The sequence below is a fragment of the Talpa europaea genome (assembly GCF_964194135.1).
Source record: "Talpa europaea genome assembly, chromosome: 14".
Lineage (NCBI taxonomy): Eukaryota > Metazoa > Chordata > Mammalia > Eulipotyphla > Talpidae > Talpa > Talpa europaea.
The window spans coordinates 76,724,017-76,743,531 of NC_140082.1; the positions used below are offsets into that span (position 1 = coordinate 76,724,017).

A 19,515-nucleotide genomic window follows, 5' to 3' on the forward strand; every position below is an offset into this window, starting at 1 on the left:
CTCCCTGGTGGCGCAGCGGTTGAGCGCTGGGTTGCAAAGCAGCCCGCAGCCTCTGCAGCCCCGGTTAGATCCCTGGCTGCTCCCCGGCCACCAGAGGAGGATCCCACCTGGCACGCAGACCTCTCCTGCTGCCCGCTGCTCCCCTCAGCAGTGTGCTTCAGTCCTTCTGCCTGCTCTGCTCCCTGCTCTGGCTCTGGTGAATTCTCTCACCCTCCCGCGCTTCTGACTGTACCCAGTGCTTGTATAAATAAATAAATAAATCTTTAAAAAAAACAAAAAACAAACTCCCAGACATTTTGTTAAAAACCCAGGGGTTTTGTCCTTCCAGAGAGATAAATGGCTGAGCAACATGTTATTCTATTGTCTCAACACATACATGTTTTCTCCCTATCATGAGGGAAATCCAACTTTTAATAAGAGATAAATCAACAATCCAAGAAAGGATGTGTTATTTAGCTTGAACTGCAATCTATTTGGTTCCTTGGATGTGATTATACAATGTACAGGCACTGCTAAGTGGTGTGAACCTGAATGTTTTCTACAGACAAATGTGAGAAAAAGAAACATGTATGGAATACGCACTTCCTTAATTTGGGGCAATTGGAAGGAGGCTCAGCAGAAAATTGTGAATTTCACATTTACAATATATTCAAAATCTTGTTCTTTCTCCCTTATTTCCAAATACTTTTCTGAAGATTTTTCAAATAATAACGTTGTAAAACCCAAAACTTATAAACATTTCAATGTATATTTACATCTGATTATTTTTTGCTTGAGTCATTGGCTAACTTTTCCTTTTCACGGAAATGGATGAAAATTTTTATATTCATGTAGTTTATAAATGCTCAGAAAAAAAAATCACTCAGATCATGCAAGATCATGGAGAATTGAAATGCTGTTTCTTGAGAACATCAAATATGTAAATGTAGTGGTTGGCAGCCAATTATAATTCTTCAAGTCTGCAAAGGAAATCACAGAAAATTTTCAGTTATTGGCAGCCAAGATAAAAATGATCAAAGAAGAAGAGGTTTTTTTTTTAATTGTCCTGTTTTCTAGCCCTTTAGGTAGAGTGCCCCTATTGCCTCCTCACTGTGGCAAGCAGTTGTCAAAGCAAAATGGGGTTATGGATTACTCCCCTTTGCTTCCAGAATGTAATATTTTATAGAGTAGCAAAATATATGCTTCAACACTTCCTGCAGAAGCAACGGCCAGGTTGCTGGCCGTGAGGTTTTGGTGAGAAGGTTCTATGTGGACACTCACATGCCATCACAACCAATAATTTTAAACTGGCTCCAATCTACCATACGGGGCCTGGAAATGCTTTGCTACTAAGGACAAGCATTTCTTCAATTAAAGAATCCACAGTAAATTTGTTCTTAACTTTTTTGATATAAAAACAATGATAAGATGTTTGACATGTAAAGAAATGAAATCCTATTTCCATTCATTTGTAAAATAAACAGAACCTGGCATTATATGTAGGTGATTATAGGACATGGGAAAGCTACAGGATAGGTATTATTTGAGCTCTGTATGTTATTTTAAGGCATATATTGAGTAAATTGGGGGCAGTATTTGCTGGGTATGAAATTATAGTAACATTGATCTTCTCTGTCCAGTATCTAGGAGTGTCTGTTCTGGACGTTGATGTTGAAACTGCAGAGTTTGAAACTACAGATACTGAAGAGGCATTTTGTTCTACTTCCATTAATGTGAAAAAGGCTTCTCATCTCTCTTAGCCTGGATGCAGTTTAAAGAGAGAAAATCAGTATCACCACAGCAGTCAGAAATTTGAAATCTATATTAAAATGTAGAACTGACATCATCTCCCCAATTTAAAGTAATTCTGAAATTTAAGAACACGGTAGCACCTTGGAATGCAGGTACTCAGTCAACTTCCCCACGGCTGCCAAACCATCACCAAAAGTACTTATCAATTCAACATGGAATGCAAACTGGAGAGCTGTAAGGACGTGGGGTCTGGTGGAACAATTGTGTGTCCTGTGTTCCACACGTATCCCCATTAACCAAGCATCCTGGTGACAGTGAGTCCTTCGATTAGGGGGATGCTTTTCCCTGGCACTCTCTGTGCCCCTCTTCCTCCTTATGGCCAGAAAGTAAACATATTGATACTCAACAAGCCCCTGAGCTCTGCACCCACAGAAGATGCACATGACTTGATTGTGCACCAAAATGGTTGATTTCAGGAGTGGAGATTGGTAAGGGGAGCCTGAATTAAGCAAGCCTTCAGAGAGACAGGCATTGCATGCTCTCAGGGAGCTGTTCTAGTTGCTTTCGATCAGACACTGCAGTGGGTAGATTGTTAAGTGTGCTGGAATCTATTTTATGATCTCTGACTGAATATCCACAGGACTCTCTGGAGATGAAGTTTTTCCTTCATGGATGAGGAACCATGAATTTAGGAGGATTAGGATGCCTGAGGTTGGAGAGAAGAGAATGGTGTATGCCAGTAACAGAAGATTCTGGCTTTTATATGTCACAATGTATAATTTTATGAGACTTGCCAATGATGTCCAAATATGGAGTTGCTTTGACACAAGAGGTATCAATAAAAAAAAAATTGAGTAAAATTGCATGAAATCTATATGCTTTTAGGTTATTTCTTGCCAACAAGAAATTCCAGTTCTCTCTTGAATTTCTTGTGTCACAGTTTGACAATCTTTGTTGTTAGAAATTGAAATTCATAGTTAGGAACTGCGTCTGAAAAAGGCCAACCTGGGGTTAACTCTCCTCGGGGCTCAGTGCTCTGGTGTAGGCTGTGGCATTCATTCAGTCAGGGAGCCTCCAGGCCACCTCTGCTGAGGATGGGAAGGGCATTTATCCATGAGAGAAGGGAGGAGGGTACAAGTAGGGGAAATTCTTCAATAAAGAAGAAATTTCATTTGAGCCAATAGGTTTGGCCAATAGGTTTCTACACAAATATTTATTATTATTTTAACTTTTAAATTGTATTTGTTAAATAGAAGTCAACAGCTTGTGATTCAGTGTAGCAGCTTTTATATCAAAGTGCAGGGAGTTGACAGGACATGAGTGTCTCACACCACATAGATTCAGTCCTCGAAAACTGGGTGATGCCCTATGTCTGGCATTCCCTTGTAGGCAATGATATTACTAAGAGTAAACATCCAATTCTGTCTAATTTCAACTGTTCTCTTCCACTCCATCTCCTTTTATGTCTGATATGCTTTCCACAAATTGTGTGAAATCAGTACTTTTACACACTTGCTTTGCATAATGCTCTACTTACTTTCTGAATAGTAATGGCCTGTATCATATATCATTGAAATAAAATATGATGGTTTTCAATAAAATCAATTCAATTTTCTGGGTGAGAAAGATGAGAAGCACAGAGATTCTGGTATCAAAATTTAGTACCAAAATTTTAATAATGCCAATGCATTATCAGAGAACTGATAGGACTTTCTTTATCCTGTCAATGGTGGGAAGCTTCTGGAGAGTCTTGTGAAGTACATGGTGGCATCCACTTATAACAAAGAATTAACATCAAGAAGCAAGTTGTTTTTGTGTTATAAAAATATCAAAAGAGTAATAATTTCAGGGAATTTTTTTCTTTGGAATTTTGCTACTTATTCATATTTCAAAGTATAAAATAATTTTTGTTCATCAAAATATATCATTGATGATAGTTATTACTCATTTTTTGCCTCTAAAGCTGATTTCATGTGAAAATTAAGATATACTAAGAAATTTTAAATTCTATGTACATTTCCTTCACACTCTGGAATACATTTTCAAGAGAAAGGCTTGTGAATGTGGGTTTTTTTTTTTTTTTTGCTTGACGAATATAACATTGAATCCATAATAACATATAACATAACATAAGTCACATACTCTGAAGTTGAGCATTGCCTGGTAAAATACAATTCTTAAGGTTAAGATTTTGAACTCAAGCTGAACTATTCCAAGAACCCTAAATTCCTAAGTTTAAACACTGCCTGATTTCAGTATTTGGACTAAAGCAATAACCTCTGATGTTCAGGTTTAGTCATGACTGTTGGCTTCAGAATGTGAGAATTTTGAAACTCACAATTTTCCCTCAATTATAAACTTGTGGATGATACTTGTACACCCACCCTCTGCTGAGTGAGGTTATTAGGTAAAGGAATGCTAGCTAATGATGATGGTGCCAGAGCAAGAGGCCACAGAAGGAGGAAACTGGATCAAAAGTCACTGCAGTCCACACCTGAACCCAGGATGCCCCAGAAACTTGGGGCTGAGGTCTGCATGAGTGCATCTCAGCCAGCAGGGACTCGAACCTGTGCACACTGGTGACAAAAGCTGCAAAGGGAAGATACCTAAGAGGTCCTGTCTGAGAAAGCTTCTCCCATATTTGCTTGCATGTTATACAGATTTCTTTGCAAAGATAAATGGCATCTACTTCCAATATCCAAACAATTTGTAAATATCACCAAGCTACAGATTCAGGAGGGGATTAGCAAGAATATCACTTTATAATTCAATTAACTTGTGTGTGTGTGTGTATGTGGGGTGTGTGTGTGTGTGTGTGCACCCACACGCATGTATGAAACACAAAATAGAAATATTTGCCACAGACTCCTGTGCTGCTGAAAGGTACATATAACTTCAATACACCAAGCAGTGTCCTTCCTTGCTACTCTGGTCACTACAGGTCTGGGGAGGGCAGAAAGTAAAGGGGGGACCTAGCACTCTTTACTCATCACTGAAACTACATTTAGAGATATAGGTACCCCACCCAATAGACCAAGTTAAAGAGCAGGAAGGATGTAGGAAAAAAGACCCGGGAATAGGAGTCCAGCTCTAAGATGTCTATGTGAATACGCCCTTTTCTCCAAGATCCTGATTTGCATTCTTCATAGCAACAGAAGAAGCTCTGACAGTCTTTGCCATCCAGACACTCGTAGACACAGGGATCTTCAAATTCCTGCCAGTACACCGACTTGTTTAAAGTGATCATCTCTGGTGGTGGTGGCCTCATGTCCAGGAGAGAATAGTTCTGTTGGCGACAAGAACAGTATCACAATCATCAGGAAATGCAGTAAGAACACTTGGAAATCAATAACGCAACTGACTTGTTAGGTCTTCCCACCCAATTCAGAGGACAGCAGCACCTCCTCACCTTCCACGTACTTTGGTGAGGACCCACCAGTTCAGTCTTGGTCAATCTAATGCAAGTAAAAGCACAATGTGGTTTTCAAACCTTGCATTTCTCAATATTGGTGAGGGAGGCTGAGCAAATTTGCAAAATGCGTACCAGCCCTCTCAAGTCCTGTTCTGCCTACCTTGCTGATGAATTTTAGCAAGTCTATACATTTATTACCCTTTAACTGTTAATATACATTTAAAGTACATATGTATTGTGGAAAGATGCATTGGATATTTTTCCTAATTATTAAATAATAAAAAAGGGATGCTGGGAGGATCTTGGTCCATGTAATTCAGATTAAAAAAAATGAGCTATCAGTGAAGGCAAAGATAAACAGCTGGGATTACATCAAATTAAAGAGCTTCAGCACAGCAAAAGAGACAATAACCAAAACAAAGAGAAACCCCACCAACTGGGAGAACATTTTTGCACACAACACTAATGATAAGGGACTGATTACAAAAATCTACAAAGAGCTGATCAGACTCAACAAAAACAAAGAAAATAATCCAGCCAAAAAATGGGCAGAAGAGCTGAAAAGAAACTTTTTCCAAAGAGAAAATGCAAATGGCCAACAGGCATATGAAAAAGTGTTCAACATCACTTGTAATCAGGGAAATGCAAATCAAAACTACAATGAGATGCCATCTTACCCCAGTGAGAATGGCATATATTAAAAAAACTAGCAACAACAACTGTTGGCGAGGTTGTAGAGAAAAAGGAACTCCCCTGCATTGCTGGTGGGAGTGCAAACTGGTCCAACCACTAAGGAGAGCTGTGTGGAGATTCCTCAATCTAATAAAGATAGAGCTTCCATATGATCCAGCAATTCCACTCCTAGGTATTTACCCAAAGGACACAGAAACATTCATTCCAAAGGGCACCTGCACCCCCATGTTTATAGCAGCACTATTTACAATAGCTAAGCTTTGGAAACAACCCAAATGCCCCAAAATAGATGACTGGATCAAGAAGATGTGGTACATATACACCATGGAATATTACTCAGCATTCAAAAAAGATAAACACATGCACTTTGCAGCAACTGGATAGAAATGGAAGGGATCATGCTCAGCGAAATAAGTCAGAAAGAAAAAGAAAAATACCAGATGGTCTCACTCATAGCAGGAATTTAGAAAACCTAAATAAGGGACCAGGAAAAAGACTAATTATAATAAAGAAAAAATCAAAATCAACAAGCAACTATAAACCAGAGACACACTATGGGGGGGCGAGGGGAAGGAGAGGAGGGATTTGGGTCAAAATAAGAGGGGTGCAATTGTATGGGGAATATAACCAAAATGAAAATACATACATTGTGCAAAAATGAAAAATGATGTAAGAATTATATAAAATATATTAAAAATATGAGCTATCATTATGTGGTCTCTGGGCACCATTCATCCTTTAAGAGGCTTTGCCAAAGACGTATGTTTGGAAAGTTTCATTTTCTACTTTCTACATGCTCTACCTGATGTGCAAATATCAGGGTGGGCAGATAAAGGAGCCAGGACGACTGCGTTCACTAGTATGTGAGATGGTTCTCTCTCCACCTTAGAAGTGGCTCCCAATAGATGTGTCAGTGCTTCAGGTAGCAGTTGAGATTTACCAAGTCACTATGAAAAATTGAAATCTGTTAAGAGGATACATTTCTAAATTTGGCTCAAAGAACTCAAAATCAGAGTTGTTGCCTTTCTCTGCTTTGGTTTGCTATGTGCAGGGTGAACTAGACATGGAAGGTTGCCAAAGCAAACCATTGAGCCTGAGGTCAAGGGTGGGATGGACACAGAGGTCCAGTTCCCAGCTGTCTCCCTTGCCAATGCTGGGAGAGACCCTTCAGGATTCACTTAGAGGGTTTCAGGAATATTTCTTGTACTTTTACCCTAACTACTATCACAAGGGACCATGGCAGCCTTTTCCTTCTTCTGGATGGTCATTTGATTAAATATGTTCTTAACTGAAGCAGGTGTAAGTCTGAAGTACTCAGAGTCATTACTGGAAACCTTTTGAGGCATCCTTTTAAATGTGAAGTGTGTGTGTATGAGGACTGACTCAAAGCCAAATGTCCCACACTGTGTGTTCACAAACATTGCCAGCTGTCCACATGCCAATGGTCAAAGCCAGAGTGTCATGGTGCCACAGCCTGTGTCCCTTCACAATTCTGAGCAGTGGGAGAAATAGCAGCTTCGCTGTCCAGCTCTAAGGTGGCTGTATCTCCTCCAGGTCAATGGCTCTTAAACCTGAGTGGGTATAAAAATTAGTGGGAGGGCCTCCCTGGTGGCTCAAGTGGTTGAGCGCAGCGCTGTGAAGCTGTCCACAGCCTCTGCAGTGCCGGTTCCATCCCCGCCGGCCTTGGAGCAGCCCACATGGCAAGCAGACCTCTCTCCTGTCTTGCCCGCTGCTCCCCTCAGCAGTGTATTTTGTCAGTCTACCTGTTCTGTTCCCCGCTCTGTCTCTGATGAATCCTCACACTCCTGTGCATCTGGCCTGTACCCCAGTTCTTGTATAAATAAAATAAATCTTAAAAAAAAAAATTAATGGGAGGAGGGGATAAGGGCATTCAGTGAAAAAAAGATTCCTGACTCTAATCCAGTGACTCTATTTGATAAGCTCCAACTGGAGAAATCTGTCTTTGTTAAATAATAAACTGAATGAGTGTTTTGACAGTGTGAGCCAGACCATCAATGTTGTGTGCCTATGTACAGCTACTTGGAAGGGAGACCAGGCAATCACAGGCAGGGCCACCTCAAAGATCAATGACAGAGTGGCCAGGAGAAGCTTCTTCAGGGGTGGGAACAGTTCACTAGAGATCTAACAGGTGACCTGAGCCACAGACCTACAAGCAGCAAGGTTTCTAGGTAGATGAGAAAGCTGTATTTTACTTCTTCATTTAGGGAATCATAAACACAAGCAAGCTGAGACATAAACCTGATCCAATAATTAAGAGAGCACTATTTATGTCTTTTTACCTCACTGCTTTGAAATGAAACTAATTCTATTTTACAATATTGAAATAAAACTTGGGATGTTAAAAGCCCTAAACAGCCATATGTTACATTGCTTAAGTACTCCTTTAAATGCATTCCTCTCATTTGTCATGAAAATTTCAAACTGTGTCCAAAATGAAGTTTTTAATTAATGAGTCTCCAAGGTAATTTTCCCCCCAGCTGGATCCGTGACTCATTCTGTGTGTACAGGCAGCCAGTGACTCCCTGGAGCCGCTGGCTTCCTGGGCACACACGTGCAGCGGGTTAGCCTTGCATTTTGCAGGTTAGAAGCAGAGGCGGAGACATGGAAACTATTTACATGAAGCACATGACATGTTATCCTTAATCCTGTTCCTCATGGCTGGCAGGAGGCTAATCTTTGCTTTTCCTTGTTGTAACTATGGCCCCTTAACTAGACTAAGGCTGTGGAACTTTCAAAACAGGGTTGAAAATGTTGACAATTATCCAACTGTTTAAACTTGAATTGAATGTCTCTCTGATTGTGTTTTCTCACCTTGTCTGACACTTTTTCTGTCTACAAATTATTTTTCTATGGATTTTCTTCAAGGTTCTTATATGTTCCCTCTTGAGAAATGTTTTCTATATTGTTTTTGTGGCAATTTCTTTTTCTCTGCACTAAAAGATTCTTTCTTCCTTTTGGGGTATCATTTCTACTATTGACAACAAAGATGTTGCTATTTCTTCTCCTACCCCCACCCTCCTGGCTATATGTGATTTGCCTCTGTTATTCAGCTCCCCTCTCGTTCCCCCGCATCCCCCTTCCATGTCCCTTTCCATTCTATTTCAGTCTATTGTTATTTGGTAGTATTTGCTGGCAAAATCTGTATGTTCACTGTGGCTTCCCGTGGCTATAAAAATGGCTTTACTCACTTTCTGTCAGAACTGCAATGACACATAGTCTCTTTACGAAATGCATTAACTCTAAGTTACTGATAGAGTTAGCAGTTAGAAACTCCCCTAAGATGCATGTAAGGGCATAAATCATTCAGTGTAGTTAGTGAATTCATGTATATATAGAATTGATTATATATAAAATACAAGAAATGATTATATATAAAGGTTGTTATATGACAAAAGTGTCATATGATAAAAGTTGTTATGCGAAAAGATACATTTCTTATTTTTCTTTAAAGTTAGAACCCTACTTCAAGCCATTTACCAGAAATTCAGATCCATTAATAACTGAATATGACATTAAAAAAAAAAGTTTCACTCATTTTTATAGGACTCAATTTCTCCAAACCTCAGTTTCCTCATCTGTAGAATGGGTTATAGTGAGGTGAAAATGAGTTGATAAAGGAAAGCAGTTAGAAGCTTGCACCAGAGCCTCCCCTGGTGGCGCAGTGGTTGAGTGCTGGGCTGCGAAGCTGCCCACAGCCTCTGCAGCATGGGTTCGATGCTCAGTCCCTGGCGAGGGTCCCACATGGTGCAACAGAACTCTCCTGCCATGCCCGCTGCTCCCCTCAGCAATGTACTTCATCAGTCTGCCTGTTCTGCTCCCTGCTCTGGCTCTGGTGAATTCTTTCACCCTGCCGTGCTTCTGACTATACCCAGTGCTTGTATAAATAAATAAATAAATCTTTAAAAAAAAAAAAAGAAGATAGCATCAAATAGAGTAAGCACTTAAAAGAAGTGAGGGGGGTCACGACACTCTGAAGATACAAAGAGTCTTCCCAGGCAGTCAACTAAAAGCAGGGACCACAGAAGGAAGACAGGTAAATTTAACCATGTGAAACTGAAAACAATGCATGTGGGCAAAGGCACACAAAAATGTTAATATCTCTATTGTACCCTATATGAGACTATATAAATATTGTACGTGTATATAAATATATGTTAATACATAACAGATAATTGGCAGATTGCTACTTAAAACATGTTAGGACAATATGTTATAAAGGATATATCAAAAACATACAAATTAAAAGACATAAAAAGCAATTCACAAAAACATAAAAGCAAATTAAAAACAAGTGAAAATATTAAACTTAATAAATTATCAAAGAAATGTCAATGGGCATGTTTGGCAGGAGCTGTTTTTCTGTTTGGCTGTCAAGCCTAACGTAGGAGAGTCTGGGAGGTGAGCATCCTGCGCTACTCATGGAGCTGGCAGCAGGCCATTTGGCAAAGACCATGCGACCTCTTTGACTCAACCATTCTGCTTCCAGACATTGGTACTAAGAAAATAGACACAGGTGTACACAAAACTATAGTGATAAGAGTTTATATATAATTAAAAAGCTCAGTGTCCAACCAAGATTGCTTGTACATCAGTTATAAGCATGGGATGCAGTCGTTCAAATAATCCAGTAAAATAATATTTATGACACAGGCACTTATTTGTATCTTTGAGTTACAAAGAGGCTGTCAAATAATATAGAGATCATAAGTTTTCCCAAAATTCTTGTATATATATATGTAAATGCTCAGAAAATATCAGAAATATGTGTGCCACACAGTAATCCCTAGAAGGGATTAGGAATAACTCCTCTAATTTCCAAATTTTCTAAATTGGATGTTAACAGTAAATATATTTTGAAGGGAGTATGTTCATCCCTCATTGTTAATACAGGCGTGCATAAACAGTAAGAGATCTTTTCAGTGCAATCTTAGTTTACTAAGAGCTCCCAGAAATATTTGCACCTGCAGTACTACTATACATACAGAGGGAGCCTGCAGGCTTATTCGCTCATGAATCCATCTTGAGGAATCTGGATGTAATAACTACAAGAAAAGCAAAAAAAAAAAAAAAAGAAAAAAATTAGAAAACTGCCATGGAAATCTGCATCAATGATCACTCTAGTTAAAGAGCCTTTAATATGTGATTACATCAATTCATGTCACAGGTAGGAAATGCTGAGAGGTGCTTCAGCTGAAAACGGTCACATTTATACCGCCAGAATACCTGTCTCGTTTTTTCTAATGTCTTGTCAAATTAGGTATTTACATCATGTTGTTTAAAACCCTTAGGAATAAGGATCATTTATTTCCAACGATCCTCCCACTATTTTTCCCAAAAATCTTCGCTACTAAGACTCACTGAAGTTTTCTTTTTAGTGGTGGCTGGTTTTCTACAACTTGAGTAGTAGTTGAGGGTGGCATATTCCATCAGAGCAGCGAAGACAAATAAGAAGCACACAGTCACAAAGAGGTCCATGGCGGTCACATAGGACACTCGGGGCAGGGACTTCCTGGCGATGGTGCTGAGGGTGGTCATGGTCAGCACTGTGGTGATGCCTGCATGGACACAGGTAGCCAACTGTTACAGGTGCCCCACGGACCCATCCACTGCAGCATGGCTATTTCATTTCTATGTGAATTCTTCTCAACATTGCATAAATCCAGTATCACCTTTGATTTTTATGGGCACAAAATTTTATAAGGTACATTTTCACAAATTTTTTATTATAGTGGAATTGCTGTGTTGTATGGCAAATCCTATTTTCATCTTTTTTTTTTTTTTCATTTTTCATCTTTTGTGGAACCTTTACCTGGTGCTCCACAGGGGCTGGACCAGTCTATATTCCCACCAACAGTATAAGAGAGTATAAGGAGACTTTGGGATGTGGCAGATCCTGGGGATGTGACTACATTTTTATGATCATATCGTTTTTAGAGCACAGGGATATATTCTGAATTGATCTCTTCTGAATCCCCAATGCCTGCTTAATGTAAGTGGTACATGTAGAATTTTATTATAAGGAGGAAAAATCTATCTTGGCTACACTAAGAAAGCTAAGTGTAGCTCAAGTAGCCCTCAAATTAGATCAAATACATTTGAACTAAACCTCCTTCATTAAAAAAGAGGCATTTTTATAAATACTTCTTATTAAAATTATACAAGATGGTAGAAAAGTGACTTGAAACTCACCTAATGCTGTTCTTGCTGGTGTAGCATCTTTTTTGATCCAAAATGACACCCATGACAAAACCACAGTGAGGATGCAGGGGATGTATGTTTGAATAGTGAAATAGCCCATTCTTCTACTCAATTCAAAATATATAGTCATGACAACATAATCACCTGTAAAAGAATATTGCCCAAATTAAGAAAACTTACTTGGGTCAAAAATAATACAGGGAACTAATTCATAATGTGTTGTTAAATGAATGACTTGGATAAAAATTTAGAACTACAGAGCTCTCCTGCTGGCCTGTAACTATGCAAGTGTCTTTTCACAAACATTTTCCATTCACAGAGCAGCAGTGGCAGTTCTCCTGCCCACCTGTGACTTGCCAACCATGACCCAGTTACAGACCTGTAAACGTCTCCACACCCTGGAAGACTTAGCTACAGCCCTGTCAGGCTTTGGTATGTCATCAGTGCCATGCAGCGGCACAAAGGGACAGGGAGGAGTCTGCCTCACCTTTGTGTCAGAGAAGGCATACATACCTTGGTCCTGGCTGAAGACCCTGAAATGGCTCGGGGACTGACTGCAGCCCCTCTAGGAGTCCCGAGAGAATGATCAAACAATCACCCATGGCTGAGCCTTTGTGGGAGCACAGGAATCCAGTGAAGCAGTCACAGCACACTAGGGAGCATCCCCTCTGACATGGGGACCACATTCAAGGATGCTCATCTAGATGGTTACCCTTTTGCCCCAACATAAATACAGCATTGTGCCAGGTAGAAGCTTCTGGAAGGGTTTGTCTTTTTTTTTTTTTTTTCCAAACCTCTGGACCTGATCCTAGAATTGTAGATATTTGTATGTTTTTGATGTTTTCTTTTAATTTCATGACCACTTTAGTGTCACACCCCCCTCCCATCCCCATCTGGTATTGGCAGATTTGTGGTTGCTTTCTACTTTTTTTCTTTTCACTGTTTTTTTTTTTTTTTGCATTAAATTGTTTCCAGAAAGGAATGTGGTAAAAACATCTTTCTTCACCCATATTGTGACATTTTATTTTTTTAAAGATTTATTTTTATTTATACAAGAACTGGGGTACAGGCCAGAGGTGCAGGAGGGTGAGAGGATTCACCAGAGACAGAATGGGGAGCAGAACAGGCAGACAGACTGAAAGCACTGCTGAGGGGAGCAGCGGGCGAGACAGGAGAGGTCTGCCATTCAATGTGGGCATCTCCCTGGTTGGCTGGGAATTGAATCCACTCTGCAGAGGCTGCGGACAGATTTACAGCGCTGTGCTCAACCCACTGCATCATTGAAAGGCCCTATTATGACATTTTAAAAGGGGGACTCACATATGTGTTCTATTTAAATAGTTGACTTCATACCCATTCCTTCCCTTTTTTTATGATCACTGAAATAAAAATGTTTTGTATTTCATACTTAACAAAAATGTGTGATTTTTACTAAAATCAGTTTTTCCTTCATGTTTATAGCCATGTTTGATCAAAATATTCAATTTTTAGAACAAGCAAATCTTAGGAAGTTTGATATATACTAATTCTGTACAAAAATTAATCTGTTGATAGGGTTGTCTGAAAATAAAGTGCTAGAACCTTTTGACTATTTACTTTATTAGGTCATTAAGCCCTGAAAATTAATTCAATATTTCAAACATATTATTTTTCTTTGTTTCCCTATATAGTCCTTGCAGATTGATCCATTTAACCTACAGCCTCTTCTCTCTAGCACTGAATTTTTTTAGACATATCCCCCATTGGTTTTTAATCAGATGAAGAATCAGGACTATGGGTTGGACAGTAAATAAGGCATAACTTCTTGTTGCAGCTCCAAAATATACAGAATAGGGAAGTTGTTACTAATGTCTTTATTGTAAAAAGAGATACACACTGAATATCCCCCCCTTTTATTTTTTGGACCCAGCAGAAAAATGAGGTTACAGGGAAAACCACTATTCCAGAATCTAGATTATCAAATATAGCTGCAGAGATACAGAATATGGAATGCCCTTACCCGGAGAAGAGGCTGCTGCATGCCATAAGCCAGTGGAAACATGAAATAGTAATTTTTATAAATTTCTTGGGCTCCCTATACACAAGCACAAGCACAAGAGTGAGAAGCTTCTGAGAACTGTAGACACGGGCACCATTCCTTCCTTGTGCCCACTAGGTGTTCACAAAAGAGGAAGCTCTCAAAGTGACCACTGCAGGAGCAGGAGAGTGTCACTAGTTTACAACTTTCCCAGGCCCTCCTGCTAAGAAAGGTTTGAAGGTCATTCTCTTCCCCTGCGAAGCCCTGCCATTGGTGCAACTGGGTACAAGATATGTGGGATTCCTGTACTATTTCTTACAACTATATTTTAATGAATTATCTTAAAATAAAAAGGGTAAACACCCCATAGATCAAAGAATAAATGTAAATTAGAAAGCATTTTTTAACAAAATGAAAATGATATTAAGACTGAATGAAAATGTCTTAGTGAAAATTATCAATGATTATGATTCATACTCTGTGCCCAATTTGATTAATTTGCCTAGTCCACCTGATTTTTATTATCTACGAGCCAGCTCTCACCCTCCCTTGAACTGACTCTTACTTTACAGTACTCTGTTGCTGTGACTTTGTAGCTAGTCCCTCGCTGCCTAACCTTGTTACTAGGCTACTGTGGATTAAAGTCTTTAAAATTAATGCCTTAGAAGCTTCACATGGGTGGGCAACACTCGTGGGTAATAAAACAAGGGTTGGTGTTTTCTCAATATACCATCACACGCTGTTCTTTTACGGGCAGCTGACTCCATTACGGTACATCAGAGACATAACTAAAATGAAAAATATCTCATCCCCAGGTATCCAAAGGTGCTTTCACACTACAAACAAGACAGAACTTGGGCACAGCTAGAAATGCCCGAGAGAACTGAGCTGGGATGTTTTATGACTATATTTTACTTGGTATAAAATCTGTTTAAATCTTGTGTCCTAAGGCTTTGGGATTTTTCACAGCTGAAGGAATCCCTTCAAATCCAGTGTCAGATGAACTGTCAGGAAGCCTAATTTAAGTGGATTGCTGAGGAATGAATCTCTTTTAGTACAGAACTCATTACATCTGCAATGAAGGTTTAAAATGGTTTTGAGGAGACAGATTTCGAGGCTGTAAAAAGCATCTTCAAGGACTAGCCAGTGAGCATTCCACGACTCTCTGCTGTATTTCAGGACGATTTGTGGGACTTTGCACCAGAATATGTCTGTTCTTGGCTCCTCATCATGGCTCACGTCTGTGCTCCTTAGGGACAGACATGACAATATACTTGTACTGTCCCTTTCAATGTTTAGAAGCAGGCACTGGTTTTAATTTGAATGAGGCTACTTCCTCAAGCTAAGTCTAAGATCATCTTTTTTCAGTTCAATTTCCCTATGATAAGATTCTTAGGTTAATTTTTCTATAGCAAATACAGAGACCTGCAGATTATTCAAAATGAATATACAACAGTAATGAAACAGAGCTATAGGCGGAGCTGTTTGGTGGAGGACTCTGGGTTCTTCACAGGCATGCACAACTGCAAGATGACTTAGGCTCAGGGAACAATGGGGTTTATTTAACAAACAGGGGAAAAAAGCTTCTGATGACACAAGTGGCCAGTCTCACCCTGATGGTGCCCACAGTGTCCAAAAGTCCTAAACAAAAGGTTGCTCATTCAAGACGGTGCTGGACTGTCAAGGAGGGCATGGAGCTTGTGGGATACCAGCAAGCAGCAGGCCAGGATCCCACTCACCACAGCTGGAGGTGCTCACAGGCAGGGCTGCTGAGATGCTGCTGCAACAGCAGCCTGGGCCAGTCTGAAGGTTGGGATGGACAGCACTGGAGACTGAGCCAGACAGCACTGGACACTGGGCCAGACAGCAATAGAGGTAGCAGCACTGAGAGGTGGTGCTGGGTGATCAACAGCTCTCAAAAGGCCCGGACACAGGGCCAGTCACTTGACAACAGTGCTGGGTAGCAATGGCCAGTAGTGCTGGTCACCTGGTCACCAAAGGCAGTGTGAGTTGTTGGTCCACATCAACAACAAACAGCTCTTTGGGACATTAGGCCCACGGTCTTTGGTGCTCCTTTCAGGCAGCGTCAGAGGCAGGGCCCGAGGCAGGTGCAGGCAGCCCAATCTCTGCCAAGTTCTTTGGCTTCTCTTCTTTCTGTGGAGGTCAGCTCCTGGATGCTGCTTCTTTCTTCTTTCTTCTGAGGCCAGGAACAGAGAGAGAAAATCAGTCTCCTCTTTCCTTGGAGGCCAGGAACAGCAACTTCCTCGGCAACAGAGTGAGTCCCAAGCTGGCGCCTGCCCTGCCTTCTTTCCTCTTTCCATGGTTCCCCCACCCATAAGTCAATTGGCCCTTTTTCAATCCTCTGGCTGATTGGACCATTTACCATTCTGCTCATAGGTCACACCTGACTGGCCCATTCCATGATCCAGGCACCAAATCCGCAGGCCTCTCTACTGCCTGCAGCTGGGGGGAGCCACAGCACTGGCGCTGGCCCAGTGGAGCCCCAAACTCCTCCTAGCAGCCCTGAACCAGGCGCCACTGCTGCTGCCTTCACTGAGGCCCTCTGCCTGCAGCCTGAGCCCCAGTGGGGCCACTGGTGCAGGTGGTAAATGCCTGCTGCCCACTGCCCCTTGCTCTGCCCACAAGCAGCTTCTGGGGCCAGGCACCAGTCTTGCCCACACAAGCTGCAGGTCCCCGGTTTCGGTAATATTATGAATGCAGACGATTAGGCCGTGATGCTGAACTCCGCAGATTTTGCACGCCACTAACCTGTTATAACAAGTGAACATATCCTAAAACAAAAATAAATGAGATGATGGAAAAGGCTGAGCAGATGTTTAGGCTTTCAAGATGACAGACAGGACCTAACAGATGTCTCCAGAAAAGGCAGCTTATGGAGGTGGGGATTTAAGGAGATCTTTTATTTAGCACATTTACGTTTATGCTTAGTGTTTATGTTATGTCTGTGCTGGATGTCTGCACAGTTCTATCCCTTGTCCCTCCTCTGCCCCACACTGACCTCACGGAGGCTGATGACTGTTTTTCTCCAGCTCCCGGGTGGGTGAGCGACCAAATGATCACCGGTGGAGAGGCAGCTGGCTGAGTGGCCAGTGGGAGGAACCAGGGCATTTCTTCCTTTCCCTCTTGTCTTGGGCTTTGTCTCAGGTGCAGGGAGCTCACTGCTGTCCTAATGTTATCAAGGTTCCTCTGAACTGGACCTCTAGTTACACTCCCTTTGTTTCATGCATCTGCAGGCACAAGCCTTCCATCCTTATTAACCTTGGATAGTCTCACATCTCATTCATCTTCTCTGTCTTCAGTCTCTTGTCTGACCAATTTCCTGCATTCAACTTCCTCTCATCTTGTCCTGGCCATTCCCTGGCCAGTTCTAAGTAGCAGGTATAGAAGGGATACTTCTCACATGGAGCTTGCTTCTCCAAGAACCCTAATATGGTGGACACTGCATATCATCTTTGGTGTATTTCAGCATGAAATTCACAATCTGTATCGAACTTTTTCAATCAAGATATAAAACTTAATGCTCACTACTTATCAAATATTGTCAGAGCCTTACTGCTTCTTACTAAGAAATAAAATTTCCTTAAAAATAATAGCCTTATATCAAAATGGAGTTAGTTTCTGAAAATAAATGTAAGGCTAATCCTTAGATTCGAGTTGAAACTTTTTTTTTAGTTGAGTGTGCTTCTTGTCAAGACTAGGTTGTTTATAATCAGTAATTTGTCTCTGGAGTTAAAGCCACAATAAGGAAGAATTTCAGTGAAAAACTGGCACTAGGAAGCCAATTTTCCCTGTGGCCCACGTCTTATTTTCTATGACTCCTGGGGAATTTTCTATTTAAGATCAATTAGTGCTTAAAACAGAAATAAGTAACGACTTCATCAAATCTAGCTTTTCAACAATTAGTCTACATGTTTGTATCAAAATAAATCTGGAAAATCCTAAGAATTGTCATAATGAATAATTAGGAATATGAAAAAAGTGTATATCTCAAGTCATTGGGAGTTATTCACCTTGGAGTGGTGAAAACATTATGCTTTTCACCTGGTTTGTTTGAGAGAAAATTTCCTAATGGGATGATACCACTTTTCTAAATTATAGTCAAAGGCTCGGCTATATCTCAAAAGGTGATATTTGTCACATGAATCAGTAGACAAAACATGTGGATGGAGTTGTGGAAATGGACAGTGACTGTCATGAAAACGACAGAGCTGCCGACTTTCTCTTTCGGCACACACTTCCAAGGGAAAAGTGTGTGACTGAGCCCAGCTTTCTCCAAAACAACAGTCAAGTCCAGAAGACAACAGAACAATTATTCTCACCTAACTCGCCTAACTTTTATTATATGCATTTTGCCTGTTCAAAATGACTGCATTTTTTATAATATAATTTATAGATTGTTTTTAAATTTTTACTTATTTTTAAAATTTTCTTACATTGCTGTAGGTCCTATAGGTCTCCCATAGACATATCATCCATGAACCATTACCATGCTCCACTGTGTTCTTCCCCCCACTTTTTTGACTCCCCTTCTCCCTCCCCTTGCTGTATGTCTCCAAACTATGGCCAGCTTGCTAGTTTTGACTTTTTTTTAAGATTTATTTATTTATTATTTATACAAGCACTGGGTACAGTCAGAAGCGCAGGAGGGCCCAGTGGCGCAGTGGTTGAGCGCTGGGTTGCGAAGCTGCCCGCGGCCTCTGCGGCGCCGGTTCAATCACCGGCTGCTCCCCGGCCACCAGAGGAGGGTCCCACATGGCGCGCAGACCTCTCCTGCCGCCCGCTGCTCCCCTCAGCAGTGTACTTCTGTCCTTCTGCCTGCTCTGCTCCCCGCTCTGGCTCTGGTGAATTCTCTTGCCCTCCCGCGCTTCTGACTGTACCCAGTGCTTGTATAAACAAACAAACAAACAAACATAAATAAATAAAGCATGCCTTAAAAAAAAAAAAAAAAAAAAGAAGAAGCGCAGGAGGGTGAGAGAATTCACCAGAGCCAGAGCGGTTTGCAGAACAGGCAGACTAACAAAATACACTGCTGAGGGGAGCAGCGGGCGGCAGGAGAGGTCTGCGCGCCATGTGGGATCCTCCTCTGGTGGCCGGGAAGCAGCCGGGGATCGAACCAGTGCTGCAGAGGCTGTGGGCAGCTTCGCAACCCAGCGCACAACCGCTGCACCACCGGGGAGGCCCAGTTTTGACTTTTTTGACCTTTTTTTGCTTTTTTTATATTCCACATATAAGTGAGACCATCTGATGTTTATCTTTTTCCTCCTAACTTATTTTTTATTTTAATTTATTTTTCACATCATTGTTCATTTTTAAACAATGTTTGCTACCCCCAACCCCTCAGGTGTAGACCCACAGAATTTGCTTCCCCAATGCACCTGTGCACCATCACCTCAGTCCCCTGTGCTCCTCCCTCCCTCCCTCT

At 41.0% G+C, this 19,515-nt stretch overlaps 1 protein-coding gene across 2 annotated transcripts in view; it reads right to left on the reverse strand.

The window, feature by feature from the left end:
• Nucleotides 1-4,735: 4,735 nt before the first annotated feature.
• Nucleotides 4,736-19,515, reverse strand: part of GABRG3 (gamma-aminobutyric acid type A receptor subunit gamma3) — a gene marked incomplete at both ends in the record, with an annotated part of 419,168 nt that continues 404,388 nt past the window's right edge. Inside the window, 4 exons of one of the 2 annotated variants that reach the window (XM_084254301.1) lie at nucleotides 4,736-5,017; nucleotides 10,840-10,899; nucleotides 11,216-11,412; nucleotides 12,047-12,199. In XM_084254301.1, coding sequence (XP_084110427.1) covers nucleotides 4,736-5,017; nucleotides 10,840-10,899; nucleotides 11,216-11,412; nucleotides 12,047-12,199 — 692 coding nt within the window. Of the gene's footprint in view, nucleotides 5,018-10,818; nucleotides 10,900-11,215; nucleotides 11,413-12,046; nucleotides 12,200-19,515 lie in introns of both variants that reach the window. The other variant, XM_084254300.1, reaches the window with a different exon arrangement.